This window comes from Osmerus mordax, chromosome 28, assembly GCF_038355195.1.
Source record: "Osmerus mordax isolate fOsmMor3 chromosome 28, fOsmMor3.pri, whole genome shotgun sequence".
In the NCBI taxonomy this organism is placed as follows: domain Eukaryota; kingdom Metazoa; phylum Chordata; class Actinopteri; order Osmeriformes; family Osmeridae; genus Osmerus; species Osmerus mordax.
This window is the reverse complement of record NC_090077.1, coordinates 2,684,169-2,711,411: the sequence shown is the minus strand read 5'-3', so window position 1 is coordinate 2,711,411 and position 27,243 is coordinate 2,684,169. Positions and strand designations below refer to the sequence as shown.

At 46.9% G+C, this 27,243-nt stretch overlaps 3 protein-coding genes across 3 annotated transcripts; 1 reads left to right on the top strand and 2 right to left on the bottom strand.

Annotated features, from left to right (window-relative positions):
- The first annotated feature begins 1,675 nt into the window (after window positions 1-1,675).
- LOC136937825 (histone-lysine N-methyltransferase SETD1B-A-like) lies at window positions 1,676-9,857 on the top strand. Its single transcript, XM_067230942.1, has 17 exons — window positions 1,676-1,816; window positions 1,963-2,067; window positions 2,155-2,425; window positions 2,585-2,697; window positions 2,887-3,894; window positions 4,115-4,801; window positions 4,921-5,034; window positions 5,121-5,211; window positions 5,306-5,544; window positions 5,651-5,744; window positions 5,839-6,312; window positions 6,419-7,477; window positions 7,621-7,787; window positions 8,088-8,213; window positions 8,334-8,453; window positions 8,815-8,952; window positions 9,231-9,857. Exons 1-17 carry the CDS (start codon window positions 1,676-1,678, stop codon window positions 9,402-9,404), a joined length of 5,121 nt encoding a protein of 1,706 aa, XP_067087043.1. The 3' UTR covers window positions 9,405-9,857.
- Window positions 9,858-9,860: 3 nt separating this feature from the next.
- On the bottom strand, window positions 9,861-13,878 carry hpdb (4-hydroxyphenylpyruvate dioxygenase b). The gene is made up of 14 exons (XM_067231172.1): window positions 13,851-13,878; window positions 13,732-13,758; window positions 13,451-13,513; window positions 12,814-12,918; window positions 12,684-12,726; window positions 12,486-12,568; window positions 12,303-12,392; window positions 12,097-12,200; window positions 11,932-12,009; window positions 11,219-11,381; window positions 11,060-11,131; window positions 10,841-10,963; window positions 10,376-10,492; window positions 9,861-10,225 (listed from the first exon to the last, which is right to left on the bottom strand). The coding sequence occupies exons 1-14, from the start codon at window positions 13,851-13,853 to the stop codon at window positions 10,115-10,117; spliced, it is 1,182 nt and encodes a 393-aa protein (XP_067087273.1). The 5' UTR covers window positions 13,854-13,878; the 3' UTR covers window positions 9,861-10,114.
- Window positions 13,879-24,691: 10,813 nt separating this feature from the next.
- Window positions 24,692-26,610, bottom strand: aplnra (apelin receptor a). The gene has a single exon (XM_067231363.1). The coding sequence runs from the start codon at window positions 26,545-26,547 to the stop codon at window positions 25,468-25,470; it is 1,080 nt and encodes a 359-aa protein (XP_067087464.1). The 5' UTR covers window positions 26,548-26,610; the 3' UTR covers window positions 24,692-25,467.
- Window positions 26,611-27,243: the final 633 nt, after the last annotated feature.

Below are 27,243 nucleotides of genomic sequence, written 5' to 3'. Positions count from 1 at the left end.
CATTAAACCACTAGGTGGCGGTATCGAAGCGCAGCCCAATGGCGCTGTCGAAACAGTGTCCCTTAAAAACCTGTTCCATAGGGCTGCGCTTTACCATCGCCATCTGGTGGTTTTCTGTGAGACCTGCACTTGTAATTTGCACTTTAAGACACTAGATGGCGGTATTGAAGCGCAGCCCAATGGCGCTGTCGAAACAGTGCCCCTTAAAAACCCGTTCCATAGGACTGCTGGAAAAGAGCAGACATCTCCATATTATCTCAGGTTGTTCATTGTGACCAAAAGAACACAGAAAATAACATACATGATGGCAGGACAGACCCTTTGCATGTTAGGGGAGGGGATACACATTATATCAGGTGAAAAAACGGCTGATAATGTCTATCCCCTCTGTAACTTTTGCTAGAAAAAGAGCAGACGTCTCCATATTATCTCAGGTTGTCAGAGGCTGTCAGAGGCTGAGAGGTTAGGGAGTCGGGCTATTAATCAAAAGGTTGTTGGTTCGATTCACGCCCGTACTAAATGATGTTGTGTCCTTGGGCAAGGCACATCACCCTATACTTGCCTTGGGGGGAATGTCCCTGTACTTACTGTAAGTCGCTCTGGATAAGAGCATCTGCTAAATGACTAAATGTAAAATGTAATGTTGTTCATTGTGACCAAAAGAACACAGAATAACATACATGATGCCAGGACAGACCCTTTGCATGTTAGGGGAGGGAATACACATTAAATCAGGTGAAAAACGGCCTGATATAATGTGTATCCCCTCTGTAACTCATATGATAGACAGGTGAACAAAGCGGTTAATTGAAAAGCCATATTAAACTAAATTAAAACAGAAATCACGTTAGGGCAGGGAGGGACATGTTAGCAAATACAGGGCATCCTTGTCAGACCACACCTGCAGAGAATGGACAGATGGAGGTAGCCTAGATTTAGCCTAGAAGGAAAACATATTGTTCATAAACCTGCATGTGATGTCGAGTCACATTGATAGGCCCATCAGTCGGCCTATGTAGATAAGGTGCATGGCAATATGGAACTTTGGAAAACACTGTCGATTAATCCACAATACAACTGATGTTGAAAGTTAATACATTAACACGCCCACAACTTACTTTCCAGATTTTTTTTGTGGACCTATATTTTGTTGCTTGTGTGAAATGTATCCTAGTTATACTCTTCGGAGTATCGAATGTGCGGAAGGATTCACAAATACCCTGGCCTGTATGAACCTCTGAAATCACCGAGGGAGACAAGCGCGATGACGACAGGTGCACAATGTAGGTCCTTCGTGAAGGAAACATCCGTACAGGTAAATTTGAAATATTTTACATAAATTAATATATAGCCTACGGTCTAAAACATAAAACAATTGGGACAGTTACTTTTAATGTACTTATAACATAAGTGAAATCCTATAACACATTATTAGTAAGGATACAGGTGATTCGCACGGTCTCCATCACCTGCTGGGGCGTACCACAATGGCGAGCGTCGAGAAATATTCAGCTCTTACGCCTTCAAAAACATTGCGATTATTTATGTGATTAATTACAGTGTACCATAGACTACGTTGGTTTGAAAGTCGTTTTTCATAGTTTCATATTGAAATATTTCCCTTTCTACCCGATAATGTGAATCTATTTGAATGTTTTCAGGTTTAGTGAATGTAATGGAAAACAAACATCAGGCTATTGACCGAGAGAACCAACCACCTCAACATTGGAGAAGTTGCAAATTGATTATAGATCCAGTGTTATCAAATGGATTTTTTAAAGTCTATCGTTATGATGGGCAGCTTTTCAATATGCCTGTAAGCTTTTTTACTCTTTTACTTTTTATATATTTGCTGATTTGAATGACTGTAACACTGTTTAGACATCAGAACAAATCAATACATATTAAATGCTAGTTTATTATATTGCTACGTTGACATTAAATGCTATGTTTTCTCGTTAGGTTCAAGACTTAGGAGTGTTTGCAGTGGACACAGTCAGAGACCCCAGAATATGCCGTCTTTGGACCAAATACGATGAGATTGATCTTCTAGTTCCTAAATTTAAGGTGGTATCACTTACCTGTGATGATGGTCAGACAATTATTATCGGAAAGTTGTACTGAAATTGTTCTGTCACATGATTTGTGTTTCAGGTTGATGAATGCTATGTCGGCCCAATTCCTCCCAAAGAAGTGACGTTTGCACGGTTAAATGACAACGTCCGAGAGGGTTTCTTGACTGACTTATGCAAGAAATACGGACAGATCGAAGAAGTGGACATTTTATACAATCCTCAAAACAAAAAGCATTTAGGAATTGCCAAAGTCATTTTTGACACAGTCAAGGCCGCTAAGGATGCAGTACAGCACCTTCATGAGACATCTGTCATGGGGAACATCATTCATGTGGAGCTTGATCCAAGAGGTAAAGTGAAGAACAGGACTGTCCTCTGTCCCTTATGTATGTTTGTCTAGAAATCAATCCATCTGCAAACATACACACATGTAAATCCAGCTACATGTATGTATGTGTTGTAATTCAATTATAAACTATTTGCTATGTTTTATACCATATCTTTCCCAGGTGATAACCGTTTGCGATATGTCCATCTTCTTATTAATGGACACTACACTCCTCAGACTGTGCCAGTGGGAATCAATGACGTCACCCTCCAATATCTAACTGATCGTTTTCTGGTAACATTTTGCTATGTTTTTTTATTTATTTAAATTTTATTTTATTATTTCTCACAAAAACCGCATCAAATATTTCTTGATTTATCTGTCCCCAGTGACATGCTGAGGCCTGGAAAGATCCAGTCATTTCTGTTCTGTACTTTCCATCTCCCTCAGGGCACCAAAACTACCCTGACACACAATGATCAGATCTCCACATTCACGGGGTGCATTTCCAGTCCGACCAGCATTGCGACGCCTCTCTCCCTGGACACAGCATATTCCAGTATTTGGCAGGACACTCCAGGAAGTTTGGGGCAGACGCCCCAATCTCAAGGCACCCCTCGCACGCCCTGCCTGTCTGGAACCCCTATGTCTCAAGACTCCTGCTACTCCAGCCAGCAGACCACGCCCATCCACCAAGCCAGCCAGGGGGAACACTCCTCCTACAGTGTTCACAGACGCTCCAGGAGCGACGGTCCGGGCGGGAGCCTTCGCCAGTCAGGACGCTACCAAGGGAGATTCCACCGCAGCTCCCAGCTGAGCTCCCTGTTCCAGCCACTCCACCCACCTCCTCCACTCCCCCTCCAGTCCCAGATACACGACTCCGCCGACAGCCACAGGGTTTCCCTTCCGTGGTCTCAGAACACCCACCCAGGCAAAGAGGCCCTCTCTCTCTTCCCCCTTCCCTCTCTGGGCGGCGGTTCTGCCCGTGTCTCGAGCATCGCTCCCACACCTGTGGGTCAGAGGGCAAAAACGGCAACGGCGGAGCATCATATCTGCATGGCGGACTCTCCCCCCTCGCCTCCGGACACTTCCGGAACCCCCGCCCGGGAGACGCAGAGCCACAGCTTGGACACTCGCATCGAGATGCTCCTGAGGAAGAACCAGGGCTCCGGCGCCCCCCTCCCCGCCTCCCTCCTCGCCCCCCTCCTCGGCGACGGGGGTCTGAAGACGGCGGAACGTCTGCAGGAGAGCCCGGTGCTCAGCGGATCTCGCTTCAACGGCATCCCGCGCACTGCCGGCAACCTGGAAGACGGCAGTTCATCCCACGTCCCCGGCGGGGAAGAGGAACAGCTCGCTGCTGTTGTGGAGCCCTTCACAGAGACCCCTCAGACCTCTGGAAACATCCCTCTAACGTTAAAGATTAAAGGCCACACAGACCAGAGCACCTCCGACCAAACGGATGTGAAGACTAGACTCTTACCGACCTCTTGGGTAAAGAAAGCAGGGTTATCATTAATATAGAATAACTATTTATATTTATAATAATTCAATTTAATATTTTTTCTCATTTCCGGATAAGGTTATGAGAATGTGAGATAGTAGTGTACTTTGGTCCACAGTGGCAGGTGTTTGTGTAAATTGTAAAATGTTATGTGCTTCAATCTGCCATAGATTCTTTTATAATTGTATTGCTCGTTTTTTGTCATTGCAGACACAGGTCCTGCCTTCGTCAGAAGAAGACTTCCACATCTCTGCACCTCAGCCTCCCACTTCATACTTCAGTGGAAACCTTCCAAACCCTGTCTCTAACCCGAAGCCCTCAGCTTCGCCTGCGAATGGTCGCACACGAATAATGCCCTTTAACCTCCCGGTTCAATTTCCCCCCAGGAACCTTCACCCTCCAATCCCTCCTTCTATCCTACCCTTTCCAGTCCCTCTCTCCAACGGCACCATTCCTATCCCCCCTCCTGGCTTTGTACCTGTGCCTGGTCAGGGCATCCCACTACCTCCTCCCCCTCTCCCCCCGCTTCCCGCTGTCCTCGGACCCCCTCCACCTTTAGTTGCCCCCCCCCCTATCCCGCCCCTAGCGTACCCCTACCCAATAAGCAATCAGCAGTCGGACAAGATTCTTTACCCACCTCAGAGAAACATGCTCGTTCCTTTCAGTGCCCCCCCTTGGCCCCTGCCCCCCATCCCAAGGTTTGACCCCTCCGTGCCCCCACCAGGTTACCTTCCTCCAAGGAAGGACCTGCACAAGGTCACTGTGGACAAAGTCATTTCCTTCATCATCGACGAGCTCAAATCCATCACGAGGAAGGATATCACTCGCAAAATGGTCGAAGGGGTGGCGTTCAGGGCGTTTGACGAGTGGTGGGATGACCAGGAGCAGAAAGCGAAGGTGAGCGCGTCGCATGCGTCGCAGTAAGAGATCTCACGACGCCCCCTAGTGGATAACATGAGCCATGTCTCTTTCTGGTTTGGGTACGTTTGCAATGGTCATGCCTCCCCATGTCCCAGACTGCTGTGATGCCAGGGAAAGGAGAGGAGAGAGCGGAGGACAGGGCGCACCCTAGAGACCCTCTCACGCTGATCGCTGGCCTGCGTAAGACTGTCCAACTGCCTTCTTTCAAGGTACGGCTGTTACCAAACTTCAGATGTAAAATGCCAGATGTGATTAAGTTGAGAGTCATGACAACTGAAAATTATTTTACACGCAGGTGAAGAAGAAACGGCTCGGTGATACTAGTGAGGATCCCAAACCAGAGGTCGGCCTCTCTGCGCATGAGGGGGATGGACACGGGGTCACAGGTCAGTGCTGGGGGGTCATACGCAGTCGGCAGAATTGAACTGCGCTTATGGCGGCACTCGTATGGACAGAAATAAGGTTTTTGTCATTCCTCAGCCGAGGCGCAGGAGGGTGGCGTGGCGGGTCTCACCCCGGACCAGACCTCTCTCGCTGGGGGCGGCAGTTCGGCCGTTAAGCGGAGACATGCGAGGCCTCTTGAGCTCGACAGTGAGGGGGAGGAGGAGGAGGAGGAGGAGGAGGAGGAAGAGGAGGAGGAGGAGGAGGAAGAGGAGGAGGAGGGTGCAGAACAAAAAGAGGAACGAAGTGAACAGAACGACTTCTGTCCCAACAGCCAGGTGCTCTAAGATTTCAACTGTTCATGTGATGAGAAATTGATTATTATTGTGTTGTGATATATGTTAAGGTTGATGTTGCTGATGTTTGCTCGATGTGATGTTTTAGCGGTGTGAAGAGGGTGATGATGAGGAACAGAATGAGGATAATAGACTGGATGATGATGAAGTCGAGGCAACAGGAGATGAACTTTCCACAGAGGGTATTTGTTTTGAAAGGATTTTTAACGCATACTGTGCAACTAGATAACGTCTCTACTGAGAGACAGCTACTGAAACAACTTTCTTCCTTTCCAGATGACAAAAGGATCTTTTCAGAGCAAGAGTCTTGCTCCTCCTCCTCTTCTCCCTTCTCCTCGGAAGAGAGTGAATCCTTCTCGGACTCTTCGGAGTCTTTCTCTTCAGAGTACAGCGATGAATCCCCAGACTCCACCTATGGAGAGGAAGAGGAGGACGAGGAGGGCTCACAGGAGGGGGCTTGGCAACACAGCAGAGTGGAGTGTGTGGTGATATCGTCAGACGAGGAGATGGAGCTGGAAGCGCCCCGCACCCCCACAGCCCCCCGCACCCCCACAGCCCCCCTCACCCCGGGCACAGAGCTGGAGGTGGAGCTAGCCCTGCTGGGGGGAACCCATGAGGGTCTGGAGAGAGATCTGGGGGAAGCCTTGTTGGGTTACACCAACAGCCTCTTTATACCAGACCCAGTATCCCAGCATCTACTTAGTGAACACCAGCACCCACTTCAGGCACCTTCTCCTATAGGACTCCCAGGTAGAGTATGTGGTTAATGAATAAATATATATTTTTTATGAATTGATCTTCAATTGTTGAATATATACCACAAAAAAATGCCATGTGTTTGCCACTGTTTCTGCAGTGGTGTGTTCTGACTTTGAGGTCGAGACTGACAGTCCTGAGTGGGAGATGGACTCACCAGAGACCCCGAGGCCGCTCACCCCCACGGGCTCCCTGGTGGACAGTGACCCTGACGTGCTCTTCAAGAGCAAGCCGACCCCCCCTGCTGTGCTAGAGGTGGAACTGCCACAAACCCCTGGTCAGGGCGTGGCTTCCTCCCTGGACAGCGAGGAAGACTTGATGGCCCAGCTCCTGTATCTGTCAAACACTGATCCCAAAGAGCGTGCTCTCGCGGTCTCGTACGCGGCCGACGAGGACATGCCCAGGACGCCGGGCGCTGAGGAGAGGAGCGTCTGGACTCCGCACAACTCCAGTCGCGTTCCAAAGACACCTGGCAGGGAGACCACCCCTTCAGAGGGGAGTCTGGTGATGAGCCCGCCTCCACCTCTTCCGCGGAGCCCCTTCCACCTCCCCTCTCTGTCCTCCAACCTGTACACCCCCCGCACGCCCGGCCGGGACATCACCCCTCCCAGGAGGCTGCACAGACATCTCCGCGCCCTGGGTAGAACGACGGCGGGCCCCTCACCTCGCTCACACGCCCCTGCTCTGTCATCCTTGGTGTATGACGAGCGGCTGACAGCATCCTCCGTCATTTCGCCCCCTCCCTGCAGCCTGTCCTCAGCGGAGTCTCCTGCTTCTGGGGACGTGTGCCCCGGGCCCCGGCCCCGGGGCCAGACCCCCCTGCAGGGCCTGGAGAACCGGCCCGGCCTGGTGGACGACAGAGAGAGGGGGAAGCTGTTCTGGAGGAGAGTACGGCAGAGGAGGAGACGGAAGAGGAGGAGGTGGAGGAGGGTGCAGCGCCGGGAAAGGACGTGGTCGGCGCAGAGAGCGGCTGCCTCGCTCTGTCCCGGTCTCTCCCCTCACCGTCGCTCTCCCGGCGGAGAGAGGGAGGTCCTCCACAGGGTCTGGAAGGAAGGCTTGGACGAGGAGGACTGCAGGCTCCTGCAGGCTACCTACGAGAGGAGGCTGCAGCATGACAACGTCCGCTGGCTCACTGACGCCCACTGGGTCCCTCACCCTCATATCCTTCAGTCACAAAGCCATGCTGCTTCTTGTCGTCGGAATTGATTTAGTTACTGTTAGCCTGACGTTCAGCTCGAATACTCTCTGGTGTGTCGTGTCAGTATGACTCTCAAACCTTCGTTTCCCTTAGCAACTCTCCACTCACCAGAGTCCTGACAGAGGACGTTGAGGAGGGCTATGATTGGCTGCGGAACCACGTGACCGGCTCGGCCCGCAGCGAGGGATTCTACAAAATCGACAAGAAGGACAAGATCAACTATCTCAACAGCACACGTCTGGACACGCCCTCTCGCCCGACAAATACTCAGGTATTTGTTTCCGTTCCAGGTCTGTTTGGATCATCTCTGACGAATGTCAGTCTCAAACTACTGACTACTACTGAAAAATGACTACAAATATTTCTTTCTAGCAGATCTTATGAGTTTTAATGATCGAATTGTATTTTATATTGATGTTTTACTTTGTTTTTATAATATTAACTATAGCACTTTGAGATTTGTTTTAAAATTTGAAAAAAGGCAAAGTGTGTTAGAAATAAAATCTATTATTATTATTATTATTATTATTATAATGATGTTGACGCTGATGAAGAGCGCGTGTCTCTGCAGGGCGGTAGCCTCCCAGCCCAGCCACAGGCCGTGCTGCGCTCGGGGTCAGAGTTCAGGGCGGAACAGCGCCGCCTGCTGGCCTCCTTCAGCTGCGACAGCGACCTGGTCAAGTTCAACCAGCTCAAGGTGAGGACATCCGAACACCAAACAAAGTCCAGCGTTGAGACTTTTTAGCTCTGCGGTCCCGGTTCCATTACCGTGCACCAAACAAGGCCCCGCCCCGGGGGGGATGTCCCGCTCTTTCAGTTCCGCAAGAAGAAGATCCGATTCTGCCGCAGCCACATCCACGACTGGGGGTTGTTTGCCCAGGAGCCCATAGCTGCAGATGAGATGGTGATCGAGTACGTGGGCCAGACCATCAGACAGGTGAGAGGCTGGAGCACACAAGACACACAAGCAGAGCTCCAGGCACTACAAGGCCTCACGCTGACATGCCAGGGACTGGATTACTAGTAACGATTACCACACAGGGTCGAGCTTTGTCTTGCTGGGTACATTTACATTTAGTCATTTATCAGACGCTCTTATCCAGAGCGACTTACAGTAAGTACAGGGACATTCCCCCTGAGGCAAGTAGGGTGAGGTGCCTTGCCCAAAGACACAACTTAATTATGCACGGCCTGGAATCGAACTGGCAACCTTCTGATTAATAGCCCGATTCCCTAACCGCTCAGCCATCTGACCCCCCCCCCCAGTAGACGTGACTGACTGTGCGTCCTGCCCTCAGCTGATAGCGGACATGAGGGAGAAGCGCTACGAGGACCAGGGCATCGGGAGCAGCTATCTGTTCAGGGTGGACGAGGAGTACATCTTAGACGCTACCAAGTGTGGGAATCTCGCCAGGTTTATTAACCACAGCTGCAATGTGAGTAGTGCCACTCAGAAATATAGAAACTAATTATTGTTTTTTGAATGTGTGACAAATTACCACATAATCCTTAACGTAATCATGTATTCTGTTGGTTCCAAATACAGAAAATACCATCTTATTGTGTTTTAGAATACGAATATACAACTATACACACGAGAATATGACTATGTAATGAAATAAATACAAATCTGATGACTCATGGTTAGGTGTACTTTTGTGCACAGTCTATTGGTGAGGTTTTTCCCAACGTGTTCAAACTTCTTTTTATTTAGCCAAACTGCTATGCAAAGATCATCACAGTGGACTCGCAGAAGAAGATTGTGATCTACTCCCGGCAGCCTATCAGCGTCAACGAGGAGATCACCTACGATTACAAATTCCCCATCGAGGATGAGAAGATCCCATGTCTGTGTGAAGCAGACAACTGCAGAGGATCCCTCAACTGACATGTGGTCTGAGCACCCACCCCTGGTGCTGATTGGTCTGACCATCATGGGCTGATGTCCAGCTGATGTGGACAAACCCACAAGCCTGTGCCTCAGTCCTGAAGAGAAACCTGTGTATCTGGACCATGTTTTCATTCATGAGAACTAATGACAATGCATTCAACTTGTATCAAGTATTTTAACTGATTATTTTGGTAATTTGGTGCAATGACAGTGTATGTAGACTAATGATTGTACCTCTGTTTATAATATACATAAAGATCTCTTTTTACAAAGTAAGGAGACTCCAGGTCACATTACCCCTGTTATATTTATAACTTCTAGTTCTCTTTTGTCTCTGTTTTGTTTTTTAAACGAGTCACAATCCAGTAATATATTTTATTACATGTACTTAGAATGAAAGCACTTCAGTATAGAAAGCACATTTGAAAGAGTACAAAAGCAATTACGGTAAGAAACAATTAATGTTTGGACTTTTTTTGTGGTTAATGCAACAATTAAATCACATTGTGCATTGATATTGTGCATTGAGGCATTATGTTTCATATGTAACTCACATCCTCAAGGAACTGTTTGTCATGTTTACAGCATAGATCTTTAAAGCAATGTTAACAGGCATCAAGGTTGAGTATAAATAGCCAATGTGGTACAGTTAAATTTGTTATATAGTGTGCAGGAGATAAGTAACAAGTGAAGTGTCGTTGCTGGCTTCAGATGTTCTTGCTAACTCCATTAGGGGTCAGGATAGTCAAGTTCCCCCTGGCGTTCTGGTCTGCCTCGATGGCCTCAAAAAGGGCCTTGAAATTGCCGGCTCCAAAACCCTGGAGAGAAAAAGAACACAAGGTGTCAAAGACACCGTCATGGTGACGAGTTCCCTAAAAGACTATTTGTGTTTGTCAGATCTGTCGTATGGAGCCAGAATCACTAAGACTTTGATGTCCTTTCAGTGTGAACACTCTGTGTGACCTCACCTGGTGGTTGTGTCTCTGGATCACTTCCAGGAACACGGTGGGCCGGTCCTGCACCGGCTTGGTGAAGATCTGGAGCAGGTAGCCACCGTCATCGTAGTCCACTAAAATCTTCAGCTCCTGGAAATTCAAATGTTTACATTCAAAAACGTTTACATTTAGTCATTTAGCAGACACTCTTATCCAGAGCGACTTTCAGTAAGAGCAGGGGCATTTCCCTGAGGCAAGTAGGGTGAAGTGCCTTGCCCAAGGACACAATGTCATTTGGCACGGCCAGGAATCGAACAGGCAACCTTCCAATTAATTAACATAACCAATTACGTAATATCCTAATCTGACCCTCCCCAACATATGACTGAAACACTTCAATTAGGAGGCACGTCTTGGAAACCATACAGTGTAAATGAGGACAGAATAGATATCAGTCCTGTATCTCAAACAATTCTTTGTAAAAAAAAAAAGCCTCACCTCCAGAATGTCCAGATCCTCTGTGACCTTAACTTTGGAACGTTTGAGATTCTCTCTCAGTTGCAGATAGTATGTGTCCGGAACAGTCATGAACTCCATCCCTCTCTCCTTCAGATTACGGATCTAAAAGCAGCAAGCAAGATCCGTCAACAAAACGAATCAAACCGCCCACGAAGGACGCAGATACTGGCTTTTATTTTGAGCCACAGATGGACTTACTGCAGTGATGATGTTTGATGTGTTCATGGCAATGTGCTGGACACCTGGGCCCCCGTAATACTCCACATACTCCTGTTAACACAGACGAGGCGGTCAGAGAGGCGGAAGTGAATCTTAAAAAAAGAAAACAAAGGGTGCGAATCAGTGCGGACGACTTGCCTGGATCTGGGACTTGCGCTTGCCCATGGCCGGCTCGTTGATGGGCATCTTCACCGACTCTTCGTAGTTGGCCACGACGATGGAGCGCAGGGCGCTGAAGTCTGTCTGCAGCTGCTTGTCATCCACAGACCAGAACCGATGGAACATGAGGTTCCTCCTATACCTGCGGGGGCAAAGGTCCTTCAGGTTGGGGAAGGGTCGCCCTGCCCCCCTCATGCTCGCGGTCGTCTACATTTACATTTAGTCATTTAGCAGACGCTCTTATCCAGAGCGATTTACAGTAAGTACAGGGACATTACCCCCGAGGCAAGTAGGGTGAAGTGCCTTGCCCAAGGACACAACGTCATTTGGTTGGCATAGCCGGGAATCGAACTAGCAACCTTCTGATTACTAACCCGATTCCCTAACCACTCAGCCATCTGACTCCATCTGTCTAGCCCACTGAACCATCTTGTTTGGAGAGCAGCTTCTCTCTTCCTTTTGATCTCAGCCCCACTATGGGCTCTAACTCATCCCAGATGTGAGGCACAGGCAGAAAACTGTTGAGTCATACTAGCGCCCGGTGTTTGCCAAAAAGGCAGGGTTGCATAATACCTACCGCCTCCCTCATTCACTCTTTTCTCTAAACATCCAGCCAAACTTGACGTAAAACTTCACTTATTTCGGTGGTGGACGGAGAAACTGTGATTGGCTGTGATTGAATGCGAATTTACCATTCCACCACAGGCACCATCTCATCATCTGGCTGGTTCCCAACAACATGATCAATAAAGTCGAGGTGTCCACGTGGGCTGTGAATACAACAAGTCACTGTTACCACAAAAAAAGGCAAAAAATAATAATATTCTACAGCGTTATACAGAATTCCATATACTTACAGCTTTTCCAACAAGGGGTCCAGGTGTAAAGGGGGTTGAAACCCTGGGAGAAACTGACCCTTGTACCCTGTTCGCTCCACAAATGTGTGTGTAGTGTCACCATACTGCAGAAACCAGGACTTTCGGTTAGACATCAGTGCACTAAAAGATGCATCTACGAGTCCAAACTATATCTAAACAATTCAATGTGTTTTTGTTTTACCAACCGTTTGAAGAACAGCCAGCTTTACTTTCCCAAATTTGTCCTCGAGTACATATGGCTCTTTCACAATGATGGCACCCCTCTCTCTGGCTTTCTGTGGAGGTCATTGACCAGAGAAACCATGTCAGAGATAATTCACTGTCGGTACTACAAAGAGAGTGGCTGTGACCGAAAACTATCTTGTTACCTGTACAAGGAAATCACAGTTCTCCACCGTAAATGCGATGTCTTTGGCTCCGTCACCATGTTTCACCAGGTGCTCTCCCATTTCTAAACACACGGGAACAGAAATACGCTCTGTTTCACAAAATACGCTCGAATATCACTGAAACCAAACAGGCTAGGGGCTCAACCCCTCACGCTTGTCCAACACTGCGTTCTGTACCTTTGTTCCCAGGGTTGAGGGCAGAGGAGAACACATACAGGATCTGTAAATGACAACAAACCAAACGGTCACACGATGGGGTGGGCCAGACTTCCACTGCATCCCTTTAGTGGAACCTGACGGTGCTCACCTTGCCTTGCTTCACCACGTGAGACACCACATCCCGGTTACCTGTCTCCAAACCCTGATACGCCACAGGTTCAAACCCAAGCTTGTTGCAGTAGTAGGATGCTGCCTGATGGGACAGGATGTAAACTACTTAGACACTCAACAAACAGGTTTCACACACGTCAACTGGGTTCTGGATCTCCATGTGGAGCGAAACAGATTGGCAATTTCTTTTCGTTGATTGTAGGGTGAGAGCGACCACGTTATGTTAACCTCCCCTTTAAATGACCCTGTTGCCCCCTTTAAATCCAGGCTGGGCATCTCTCCCCGAATGAAAAACATGCGATACATTTCACATAATGCACAGAGAACTGTTATCATGGTGGGGGGAAAAACATTGCGTGTCAGTTGAGTGAAGGATCGCCTTCTGGTAGTGCAAAGACAGAGCTGGAGCCCTAGTATGGATCACATTAGGAGAGGGATGATGGTGCGGTTTGGGGTTTCATGCTATTGCCTCCACCCCTTAGGAGAACCAATAGCCATCCACACACAGAATACTCCTCCGTTTGTGAGAGTTGAAATGGAAACAACATGCAAAAAAAAAAAAAAAGAAGCTAGACTGACATACAGAGACAACAATGTCATGAAGGTCATTGTACCTGTTTGGCATTTCCAACCCAGAATGTGATGTGGTCAAAGCAGATGAACCTGCCTTGCTCATGCTGAGACAAAAGTATGACAGTTAGATAGACAAATACAAGAGCAATTTAGACATGCATTTCATATAATACAACTCTGCCACTTCCTACAAACTACACTGGAGTTCACTTAAGTTTCTTAAACTTATATCATAATAAAAGTCACCACCGTCATAATGCCGTTTATATATTCGTTGTTTCATACTGAAACATGTATTTGCTTTCAAGATGTATACCAGTACCTTTTCACCTTTATCCGTGTAGGTAGTCTAGAAGAAAAAAAAACAAGCCTATCACATCAATTCAATGTAAAACAGCCATTGCAATTACAAGCTAAGAATTTCGAAAGTTTTTGTCTTACCATCTTGTGCCTTTCTGTCTTGCTACAGTTTGAAAAAACCAGCTAGAGTAATTTGCCCAGCATTTAAACGATCAGAGCTGGTTTCCTCTTCCACGCCCACCGGTGTTGTGGAGGAGGAGAATGCTCATGCTTGCTTTGTTACACAATAATTGCACTTGTCAGTCTTGTAAAAAAGACCAACAATAAATAATCGATTTCAATTATTTCATCATTCTTTCTTTATGGAAAATACTGCTGGTTACGCATCACAACTATTAATTTTGAATCAGATCGTTATGATTGAATAAACATGTATTATAACGTTCTACATATTGCAACTTATAAACCGTTGTTTTAAACGTATTTTTTGTTTTGAAAGTACCTTAAATATAGTGTGGATAATGCAGAGGTAGCCGGGCGCTCTCTGCCATCTCCACAGCAAGCTAAATCCCACACATGTTAGTGTTTAGGGTTCGGAGGAGGTTCACTCAAGAAGGTTTCTTATTGGCTCCTTGGTGTAGTAAGTACATTCAGGAGCCAACGATCTGATCATAATAACTTTTGCATTGTAGAAAACATCATTGTAGTCAGAGTATAAGTGTAATGTAACTATGTGTAGAATGTATCAGTCCATTATTAGTTCAAGAACAAATATGGTATAATGGTACAGTTGTACAAAAAAACGTTATATGGAAATATCTTTTTTTTTTTACATAGCAGCAGTAGCACTAACCCTAACTGCCCAAGCACAGGTCCTCTCCACAACATATTCCGTTCCTTTAGTCTTTCATCTGTATGGTTCAAATATCATCTGTGCATGATTGTGGACAGATGTTCTGGATCTATGGTAGCCTACGGGTCAGTACTCAGAAGAGGTGTTTTCAACTCTGCAGGTCACCTCTGGGGTTTGGATCCACATGGAAAACAGAATCGTTTATCTGACCCCATCACATTCTTCCTGCGTCACCCACACATGCCCCATGCGTCCACTGGAGATCTCAGCTTCTTTCTCACATGCTACAGCTTTAAGCCACCTCTCACCTAGAAAAAGGAACCTATTGCTAAAACAACACCGTCTAAAGATTTCACGTATACAACAAACATCTGTTTGTTTCACATCGTACCCATGAGTGCCATCAGGACTTATGATATCAGTAACACAAACCGATGACAAAGCAATACCACGCTAATGAGAGAATCACTCTCTCCCTGAGAGCTCCCTCTGCACCTGTCCCTGAAGGACGTTGTTTTTCTCACCGTTACCATGAGACAGGCTGCTGTCAGGAGATGCAATTAGAGAAACTGACTAATCAGATGATGGGAATGTGCGTATCTGTGATAAGGACAATGATGATGATTTGATTGGTTATGATGGGCTACTGTTGTTGTCCACTACATCTATGTGACAAATCTAGATTCTTTATCGCTAATGTCGTTAAGGCTGTTTATTATCTATCCTAAAACGTTTTCACAAACCTGAATAAGTGCTTAGAGATCAAGTACATGTTGGATTGCACAAAATGCGCAAAGGCCTCAGAAGTCACAAGGTACTGTTCTTGTGTTTCTATGTCCACTGTGTATTACATATCAGGTATGTGTGTCTGTGTGTCTGAAGCAAATTACAATTCGTTTCCCACGACAGGAACCCCCAAGGGAAACGGAAACCCCAGACAATTTGAATCCTTCAAGACACAGGGCACAATGTTTAGTGTGTGTACTCAGTGCAGTCAGACATCAGTAGAGCACAGGCGAAGCACAAGCTGGAAGACAAAAAAATGAGTCATTTATCCACAGAAACAGCACCTCAGTCGCTAGAAGAGGCATCCCTTGATGAACAGCAGGGAGAATGTTGTCCTTGCTCTGATACAATGCCGGACCCATCTCAACCCATCTTCACACTGACTGAAGAGACTGTGGAGGACAACGTCCCACAGCAGGCAACGCCAGTGAAGATGAGCTCCTTCTTCCAACAGGTGCGCCAGCAGATCAAATCGCAGGCGGCCACAACCGTCCCCAAGAACGGCATCCTGGAGCTGGTGCAGATGGTCCAAAGCAAAGAGCTGGAGATGAACAGAGATCCAAATGTCAACCAAAGCCAGGACACAGATGACAAAGCTGAGGAGATTTTGGCGGTGGAGGCATCCCTTGATGAACAGCAGGGAGAATGTTGTCTTTGCCCTGATACAATGCCCGACCCATCTCAACCCATCTTCACACTGACTGAAGAGACTGTGGAGGACAGCGTCCCGGAGCAGGCAACCCCAGTGAAGATGAGCTCCTTCTTCCAACAGGTGCGCCAGCAGATCAAATCGCAGGCGGCCACAACGGTCCCCAAAAACGGCATCCTGGAGCTGGTGCAGATGGTCCATAGCAGAGAGCTGGAGATGAACAGAGATCCAAACGTCAACCAAAGCCAGGACGCAGATGACAAAGCTGAGGAGTCTTCGGAGGTGGAGTTGGAGTGCACGGCTGAGGTGGACCCAAAAAGGGAGATGCTCGTAGCGCTGTTTCAAAGAGAGGTGGAGGCGGGTAAGGATGCCATGAGGATCGAGTTCAGAAAGCAGATGGAGCAGTTGAGGATAGAAATGCGATGTTACACCGACCTGGCCCTGGCCGTGTCAGAGTCCAGGATGCAGAGCAAGCCGATGCACAGCAGACACGTGCTCCCACGTTTGTACCAAGCTGGCCCGTCAGAGAACAGGATGCAGAGCAAGCCGATGCACAGCAGACACGTGCTCCCACGTTTGTACCAAGCTGGCCCGTCAGAGAACAGGAGCCTAGAGAAGAAACCGAAGCCTCCAGGTGCTTCCTCCCTGGTTCCGGCAAAACCGTGGAGGCTGAGCCGAACCATGACGACCATCACACCCAAAACCTGCCTTCCCATCGTCCTCGGCCCACGCTCGAAATCTGAGACCTTGAGCACCTCCAAGAAGGAGAACGACACTGTGCTTCTACTTAAGGATGCAGACTTCCACGTTTTTGCCTCCCAGAACCACAGGCAGCGTGGACGCCTTCCTCCAGCTTGCCCCCCAGTCAACCATCGCAAGAAGCTTCTCCGCACCAAAGATCATGCTTGAACTGTTGCCCATCAGAATAATATATATCGTAGGTATAGTCACGTTTATCACAATTCTAATTTCAACTGCTTAGCTTGTCACGTGTCTAAACTGAAACTTGTGTAATTGTAATAAGAACATTTGTTTTGTTCTGTTTGCTTGTTCATAACCATTTTAATAAAATGACATGTCCTAATAGTATATTATTCGGGGTTCCTTTGTGAAAATCATCTTCTTTGGCATCATATTAAATACAACCAATGGTATTCTTTATCATATCAATTGTACCACAATAAAATATATATATTTTTTTAATTAACTCTCCAATGCATACCAGCAACTGCATATAACACTGCATGTAACTAACTGAAAACGTTAATTCAGTCTTCCAACTTCAAGTTTATGGGAAAGTGTCATACAGATCAGAAGTATCCACCCCTGATCCTGGAGAACTACCTGCCTGTTGGTTTTTATCTCCAACCACATTTATTTGACTTGATTCAACACTAGTTACCTTGACAACCATCTCATTATTAGAATCAGGTGGGCTAGATTAGTGTTGGAACGAAAACTGTAATTTGTGGTAGAATAACACTTGGTCTAGTCTCCTGAGTCTACCTAATTTATCAGCACCATTGCAACATTTATTAAATTGAAGAATACACGCTGGCTTGATGCTGGAACTACCGGCAGTTTCTGAGAAGATGGTGGCATATCTCAATACTCTGACCAGACGTAAAGATGTGGTTTGAGTGTTGTGGACATTTCTCTGAAGTAGGTCATTTATTTATTTACCCGTCTGAATAGTATACAAATGGAAAGAACCTCTGTGCTCTCAGATATGTGCAAAAATATTAATCAAAACCTCTTCAAAATACTGGTCCTTTAGAAATTACGATAGCACTTCAAACACAATCCGATCCGTACACTAGGGGGCAGCATCACACCACCATAGCAGAGATTAAATAGAGTTTAATTGTTTTTGTCGTAAAAAAATTGAAGCAGTGGAACGAATCAAGTTGATGGACATTTATTTCCTTACAGTAAAACAGCAACCATAATCACCACAGAACCACAACCAAGACCACAATAACAAACAATGCTCTAATCGGAAAACTATGCTAACAGGCATACATAGTGTAGACCACTGACCTGGAAACAGACACGTCACACGTTTCTGCAAAGTTTGCATTATCAGCACACTATATTTTGAATAGAACAGAATATCGTGAGAAAAAAAAACATCTCAAAAATACAAATGCGTCAATAATAAATGCACTGAAACTTTTGGAATACATCACCAAGACTGTAAAGCAAGTAAGCACGAGAGGTCTGTATGTTCATCAACTATGACCCCAACTGTCTGACTCCCCAGGTTAAGACTTTATATCATTTTCTGCCAACAAAGAAATCATGCACAACCACTGATGCACAAATAAATAAATAGAATTCTAAAAAGATGTTTACGTCAAAGAAAACTGCCATTATTCATTAAATTTAGCCAAATGTCTTCAAAGCCTCCTCAAAAATACATTTGGTTGAGCAAATACTGTCAGGTGCACCAGTTTATTCAGGGCAAGTGGGGGTTTAGGTCAAAAGTTTATTTCAGGTATATCTGTCAGAAGAGAAAAAAGATTGTTGAAAGGTGTCAGGAGGTATAGTCATATTTTAGCATCACAAAAGTCATGAGACTTGTGCTCTTTTGTAAGGGGCGAGAAGTAGGCCTAATGCGATTGCAAAGAAATACATAGGAAAATGTTTGTTTTACGTTAACTAACCTTTGCCTCCAGACCCGAAGCACCTGAACAGATCCAGCTGAACTGGCATTGGAGACAGGCATTGACAGGGGGAGCATTTAGGCCTGTAACAGGCATAGAGGCTGTGTGCCCAGAGACATCCCTTTCACAATGGATGGGATAGAGACGGTCGTGAAGAGGAGCTTTGTATCCTGGGGGAGGATGAGCCGTGAATCCGGAGGGCCGCGGGTGCAGCATCATTCAGGTCCAGCCAAGGAGCGCTGTCACCGGAAGCGGCACGTTCCGCCCTAACGATGTCCTCTGAAATCTGAATAGAACGCATGTGGCCTCGTTGTTTATTTATTTATTTACCATTAACCCCTTTTCTTATCCTTCAATTTTGGGGGGAATTCCACTGCAGCTATCGGCTGTTTTGTGCTTCTGTCTACATGCCCAAATACAAACAGACATTGAAGTCCAGGGGAGAGAAGTCTCATGACCATCAAAGGATGAGGATTCTGAGGTATGGTGACAGAATGGAAGGGCCCTTGAGGTGTATGTCTTTTTGCACACTTGTCCAGCTGGTTGAATTTTCACCTCAACAGACTCATCTGATGTTTGCTTCCTCGGGTGGAACAAGGTGTGGTTCTGAATAGTAAAACACTTAGGAATTACCGAGAGATGTCCTCACAGAGATGTCGTCACAGATGCCTGCTTGTGAATGTCTCTGTCATTCCGGCCCTGGGTCATACCAAATGTCACCATTTGGTATGACCCAGGTATGACACATTTCCACTCCAATGCCCTGTAAACAAAATGACCTTTCTACAGCAGTACACATACTGCAGCCCAGGCATGTGTCTCCTTCATGTATGTGGAAACAGGTTGACAAGAATAGAGCAAGTCCAGGTGGAACAGGAAAAGAGGTTTTGTCATCAGGTAGATCGTAAGATCAGCTTTCTTGAAGAGCCACTCTTCGGCCATTTAGTTTATACACATGTTGTCTGTATAACAATATACAGTTTGAGAAAAAAAAAAGGTTTCAGGTCATTTTTATGTTTCTCTTTCTTGGGTTGTCATGACCACGAGAATAACCAAAGGAGTTTGTTTTGGTTATGTGGCCTCTGTAACAGGGAGTGGTGAAAGGAAACCTAATTGCTCTAGACAGTATCGTAATGGGTGTGTATTGGCCATCCAATAGCCTCTCTCTTCATTGTTATACATACAGACCTGCACTCTCTCCCATTAGGTTTGGTGACAGGGTCTTTAATGGCATCTTTGTTAAGATTCATTTCCCAATTATTGCATTAGACAACAAAAACGTGTTCTAATTTATACCCTTTTTTAAAAGTTGAAATAATTGCGCTTTTCTCTCCCCTGTATTTGATTTGGTTTCTACAAACAAATTCAGACGGCATTTCACAAGACAACCCGTAAAAGTGTTATCTTCCATTTGACCCCGAAACCATTGAGAGTAAGCGTTTGGAGTATTGATCTTCAGTTTGCCTGGGATGCCATTTGCCGAGTTCAGAGGTCGGCCCAGTCCTCTGAAGCCAGTGTATGGGCCGCTCATCATGAAATGAGTTCATGTTTGTGCCGTGGACATAAGAGGATTATGTAGAGTCCTTGCGGAGTAGTCTATAGACTGTGTGACTGCATAGGGGGGGTCTACCCTTTGATCCCAGCAGATTGGAGCCTGACATGGTCCCCTTTGTTGAGGGTCGATGCATTCAAATACGTCAGACTTTTGGTCACATTTGGCTCATTATCTATATCGGCTGTGGAGTAATCTTTTCAGAGGTATGTCAGTCGGCCAACGCTCCACCTGCAGCAATGACTCAGATAATCGTCTCTAGAACGGATGATCTTGCATTGCAGAATACCAAGACGTATGACATGTTACAATGCTGTAACATCCATGGGACTTGTTACGATTTGAACTAAAATCTCCAAGAAAAGACTCACTCGCAAAATATATCCATCTGGAGGTTTCCAAAAGATGAAAAGAAAAGCACTCAATTTCAGATTTTCCTTGCGGTTGCATTGTTGCATATTTAGCACCCCCCCCCCTGGGGTTGTTTGTCGAAAGACAGACTCCTTTTAGAATTTGGTTCTAGTTAAGAAGTTGTTTACATTGATTGAGTAGTCTCTGGTGTAGTGTTGTTTAACCTGAAGCTAATGTACCTCTTTGGTCTAACTGCTCATTACAATGCTGTGATGTGGAAGGGGGCATTTAAAAAACATCAAAAGCTCTTGCTTTAGGGCTGGTTCCCCTCGGTGCGAATGGAGACACTGAGTAGAGAACGGCCGAGTACACAAGGCGTGTGTACCGTAAACCACAGCAAAGCGTCAGAGGGTAGGAGGGGGCAAGGTCACCTAAAGCAGGAGTAGCCTAAGAAATATTATTGATCGTAACAGCTGGTGATGGCTTCACATGGCTGCCCCTGGGCAAGACCGGATAACGAACCTATCCAAGGATAAATTAGTCACCAAATAATATTAACAAGGAGTCAGTTGGCTGAGCGGTGAGGGAGTCGGGCTAGTAATCCGAAGGTTGCCAGTTCGATTCCCGGTCATGCCAACTGACGTTGTGTCCTTGGGCAAGGCACTTCACCCTACTTGCCTCGGGGGAATGTCCCTGTACTTACGGTAAATCGCTCTGGATAAGAGCGTCTGCTAAATGTAAATGTAACAATGACTTTGTAAGGAAGTGGAATCTCTCAGTCTTCATGAGAAGCCCTATGCCGGCCTACTCCCTCAGATGGCGTGAGGCAGCCTTCCACTTTCTTGGATCCAGCTCAGACTCTTGTTTTGGTGGATCAGAGGCTCGGCTGTCTAGACTGGTGTGGAGACCATGCACAGACACATTAAGTTATTAACAGTGTTGTGTGAGTCTTAATCCTTCAGCTGTGTAGGGTTTCCCTCAGCGGATGTCGCCTCTCCTCGCATCGCATGCTCAGCTCTGCCTGTTTCCTTCATCAGTGAGGGCCCATGTAACATGCTACACGTTACAGCCATGGGATTACCGATCATGCACTCTCGTGTGTTCTGGGGATCGTATTTAGGGATGTCAAACCAGACTCGACATCCCGAGCATCCTGCGGATGACAACGAAACCTTAACACAAACTGAAACCCGTACATATCTGTCTCTCTTATTTGACTGCCTGCTCTATTTCCCTTCCATGTGGGAACAAATGTGGCCATTAAACATCCTCCTCCGCCCCCCCCCCCCCCCCCTTATCCCCTTCACTTGAGCTCCAGAAGACTCTTTGTGTGCCTGCTTCACAGGTAGGACAGGGTCTAATTAATATGCCCTGCTCTAAGCAGGATGACACCCCCAGCCTCTTTGATCTGGGGAGGCTAGCGCCAGGGGGAGGTGAGGGGTCTCTAAACCTCCGCCCCAATGCACGCTCACCAGGCTCTCTCTATAGTAACTCCACTAATTGTTTGTGTAGGCTATCAGTTACCTTGGTAATGGGTGTGTACACTACACATTCGCCTGTATATTTATATACATACAAATGTGTTTTTATAGAGGAAATGTGTCCTTTTGTGTGCACTGCACAGTCTCAGGTTACAGGTGGTGCGCTTACTTTTTTTGTTTTGAAATGTAATATGCCTTAGGGGATGTATGTGTGTGTATGTGACCGTGCGTGTGTGTATGTGTGCGTGTAGATGTGTGTTTGACTGTGTGTGTATGTTCATGAGACAGGTGGACGGATGCTGAAGGGAAAGTAGCCACAGTGTTGACAGGCTGTGGAATGTATCAGATCTCACACACACACACGCACACACACGGCAATTACAGTGTGTTTGTGTTTGTGTGTGTATGTGTGTACATTCTTAAGAAGTGTGCATTTGTTGCCATGTGGGTGGGATGGGGCAGCGGGGACACCCGAGGGGGGCTCCAGTAAGACGGACACCACCAGTTGTGTTTGGGTTCAGCTGCACGGCCTCACATGCTCCATTTGGGTGTGGTTGCTCACACGCTAACAACAATGATGAGGACAGCCAACTGTGTCTGTTCTGACACACCAGGCCAGTTGGAGGGGCTGTTGCATCACTGGGGCACAATTCGTTTATTGGTTATTGATCAAATAATGTACACAGGCAGCAAGCCATTCTGGGTGTTGACTAGAAGGGGCAGCTGTGACTGATGACAAACAGCCTTCCCACACCTGCCCACTTAAATGAAGTTATTCAAGTTGTTTTGACCAATAGAAAAAGAGTACTTCTCTAACACTGTAGAGTGATTTTGCGGCAGCATACTCCCATTCACATGAACTAAAACCAAAACATAATTCACAACCACGAAAAAAGTCAACGCCTTACAAAACTCACTTTATTCACCCGCTGCGTTCTTCATATCCCATAGCTGCCCTGGTCAGCTGGTATTCTGGGTGAGTTTTCCCAAAGCGGCCTTACATGCTAACGCCATCAGACAAGCTGTCAGTCCAATTCATTTCAGTCACAACAACAAGTCTGACCAGTCTACCATGTCAAAGAGTGGCTCCAGTGGGCCTCTCCTCACTTCCTCCCCTCAATGTTTACCATCAGCAGCAGTCGGGTGTGGTAGTCCAGTTTAACACAATGTCTGTAAACGGCTGAGCAGCAGTGCATTGCTGTTTTTGTTTTCAGTCCAGCCATGTGGTAATATTCTTCTGTAGATTTTTTTTCTGAATTCAGAATCACCACTGTGTGATTTATGTCACCCATCATCACTGTCAAATCCACATTCCCCCGATGACAAATGAGTAACACGTGATGTGTCTTTCTGGCTGTGTGATTGGATCAAGGATCAAGTATAAATACATTGGAAAGTTAATGTTGTATTTCAACATTCCTGTCTCCTGCTGTTCTACCTTATTCAAAAAAATCCTTCTTGTCTCTCCTCAACTCTCCATTTGTTTCTGACATCCAACAAACTCTTCCGATCTTATTGGTGGAATCTGTCCGTTTGAGCATCTGCAGAGTCTCACCCCCCCCCCTCTCCCCCCACCCCTCTCCCCCCACCCCCCAAGACCTCAACTCCCCACCCCCCCAAGGCCTCATCCGCCCACCTCAGTGCTTCTAACTGCAATCTATTGTCAACAAGAACAAATATTGACTTGTTCGGCAGCCCAACTTCTGCCAGGATCAGGACCCTCCTCCTCCACCAGCAGTACCTCTAAACTGTGATTATGTCCAACAGAGGTCATTACTGCCAAATCAAAGGGACCCTCAGAGGGCTCACTCATTGGTAATGACCCCATTATTCAGCCAGCGTGTGGAGGCTGAGCCTGTGGTGCAGAGAACCCAGTCTAGAATAACTGGATCTGGAGGTTTCTTTACTGGTGCCAGGAACAGGGAAGGGATTTAGGAATATGCGAGTGGGTGATTTTTTTCCTTATCTGTAGCCGTAGAAACTGACAGGTTTAATGCCATTCCAGAGGAAGACTGGCTTTGTTTGTTGTGTGAGCTTGGTGAGATTGAGAATTTGGTTTATTTTTTTTTAACTGTCCTGTCCGCGAGGACACACAAACTGATGGATTGCGTACAAGTCAAGGGAAATGTGTCATCTGTCGTATTAATCAATTGACCATGATTTTGGATGAATGTTATTCTGCATAATTCAGTTATGTCTGGATTCCGGTTTTAATTCAGTAAAGGTCTGTAATCTGTCATGGTGTTAAACCAAGAATGAGACATTCATCCTGAAACTGCAGTCCTTATCACTGAAATAACAGGATGGTGTTGAAATGCTATACTCTCTGGTGAAAATGGGAGAGTTCAAGAGTAGAATTAAAGTCGCAGAAACACCCTTAAAAAGAGTTGAACTGGAAACAAACTAAATTAGCAGACCACACAAAAAAAAGATTCACAGAGATTCAATTCATAGAACACATTTAATACAGTAGTTAGTTACAGGCATGTCAAAAAATAAAACATATATGGATAAACATGAAAACATTCATGAAACATCCCTTTCCCCCATGGCACCAGGGGTGCACTGTAACCCCCCCCCCCCTTTCCCGTTTCCCCTGTCCCCGACAACATTTGTCAGCTGCCATCTGCCTGTCTGCCCCCTGTCTCCTCCTCAAACTATATAATTAAGCTGCAACACCTTTTCTCTTCTTATGTAACCCCCCCCCCAACCCCTCCATAATCTTCTACCTTCACAAACAACAGGATAAAGAAGAGCTGGCAAGCCCTTGTTGCACGCAAACTTTCCCCCTCTTTTACAAGAAGTAATTTGACAAGTGCTTCTAAAACAAAACATCAACACATCTGAAACAGCAAAAGTATGAAAATACTGTACACATTTGTGATTTACCCAGTGTAAACAGATTTGGACTCGACTAAACCCTCCAAAGTTTTTTTTGTCTTTTGTTTCGTAAATGGTCCCTCATAGCGTAACGGAGAACATAAGCAGGACAAGAAAAACGTTTTTTGTTTTTTTACTGTGATAATATATTTACCTCCTTGTCATCTGCAGCAAGTTTGTGGACAAGAGAAGCTTGGAAGCTCAGCCAGCTGGCTTCAGCCCCAGAGTCCTGAGGCCAGAGAGCTGCAGCCAGACCAGACCTGACACCCCGGCCTTCTTCCCTAACCACTGCAGCATCTGCTCGCCAGTTGAGGGTGAAACACATGCAAGTCAGAAGACACAACCTATGCAAACTCATGTTTAAGAACCCAACGGTTTTACGGTTCAACGTCTCATCACTAAAGCAGTCTCTGAATGACGATCGCAGAAAGTCTCTGCTTTGAAAAGCAAGCGTTCCTTGAGGACGGCAGACAGGCAGGCAGGAGCTGCCAGCGGCCCCTGCCCCACCTCCCCCTCTCCTCCCCCTCTCCTCTCCTCCCCTCACACTTTGGTGGCTAGAGACTGTATCTCGGACTTCTGCGTCTGGGCACTGAGCGTGGAGGACATGGAGCTCATCTGGCCGTGCATGGCCTTCTTCAGGTTGAACAGGCACAGGCACTGGGAGCGGAAGCGCAGGTCGAAGAAGGCGTAGAGGAAGGGGTTGAGGCAGCTGTTGACGTAGGCCAGGCAGGTGGCGTAGGGGTGCGCCAGCAGGAGGAAGCGCAGGAAGCCGCACGCGCTGGGGGCCAGGTCCAGGTAGGAGAGGGCGTCCATGCTCTTCAGGACGTGGAAGGGCGTCCAGCAAAAGGCAAACACCACCACCAGCGTGGTGATGATCTTCAGCAGCCGACGCTTCTTCTGGTCCTCCTTGCGCAGGTTGTTGAAGTGCCGCGTCACTGTGCAGCCGATGAAGCAGTAGAAGATGGTCATGGCCAGGAAGGGGAGCAGGAAGCCCAGCGCCGAGGACGACAGGCTGAGCCCGGCGATCCACAAGGACTCGTGCCGCTGGTTCCGAGCGACCAGGCTGAAGTCCATGGCGCAGATGGTGCGGTTTCGGTCGTCCATGGTGGTGCGGAACAGCAGCGTGGGCACGGCCAGCAGGCCAGACAGCAGCCAGATGGCCCCTAGGGAGGCCAGCATGGTGCCTCGCGAGCGCAGCCTGCTGCTGGACAGAGAGTGCACGATGGCCAGGTAGCGGTCGAAACTGAGGCAGGTCAGGCAGAACACGCTGGCATACATGTTGACCAGCACCACGTAGCTGCTGATCTTGCAGAGGGCCACGCCGAAGGGCCAGTGGTAGCCCAGCGCTGTGTACACCGCCCACAGGGGCAGGGTGACCACGAAGGTGAGGTCGGCCAGGGCCAGGTTGCCGATGTAGACATCGGCCGCCCTCCGCTTGGATTTGGACCTCCAGACGGTGAAGATGACCACGCCGTTGCCGGACAGGCCCAGGATGAAGATGAGCATGTACAGCACAGGGATGAGAGAGTAGGATGGCTCCCACTCCGAGAAGTCACAAGCAGTTTCGTTGTCGTCATAGTAGTCATAGTTGTCCCCGTACTCCGCAGAAGTGAGATCCATGACTTCAAACAGTGAGTGACTTGGAAAAAGTTGGAAGTCCACTGAAAAGTTGTTGTTTTTTTGTTAAAATCCCCTCAAAAGTGTGGAGAATCCTTCCTGGGTTGACGTGCTGAGCTGAGAGAACGCAGGCTGAATGAGAGAGCAGGGTGGTGCTGCGTGCCTTTTTAAACTCAGCCATCCACACCCCCTGTTCCCTCCCAGTACGACCCCCCTCCCCCATTAAACACTTGGCTCACTACCCCCCTTCTCTCACCTCTCCAGCGCACAGACTCCACAGGGATGACTCCCGTCACGCTTTATTGCGCTTAAAATTCTCTAGTGAATGTATATAGAAACCGTATTGAAATTTATATAATACCTAGAGCGGGCCTGTGATGGAATACCTAGACGTGATTCGCACTGCCTGTACAAAATGGTCCACTGACTAGTTTCTTCCCGGCCTACATTTCCATAATCCTCTTGGACTATATTATAAACACGTAGCAAAATAATGTTTCTTAAAAACATTTGCTGCTCACAAACAGTGAAATCCACAGTTGGACAGTAATACGGACATGTCCGGACAGGCAATATTCAAAAGTACTGGACCTATAGGGTTTAATTAGAATGTTAAAAGAATATTCCTTACTTGATGGCCTTGGTAAGTCCCGACTACTTAGTGACCTTGTTCACAATGAAATTCTTTACAACTCTTCC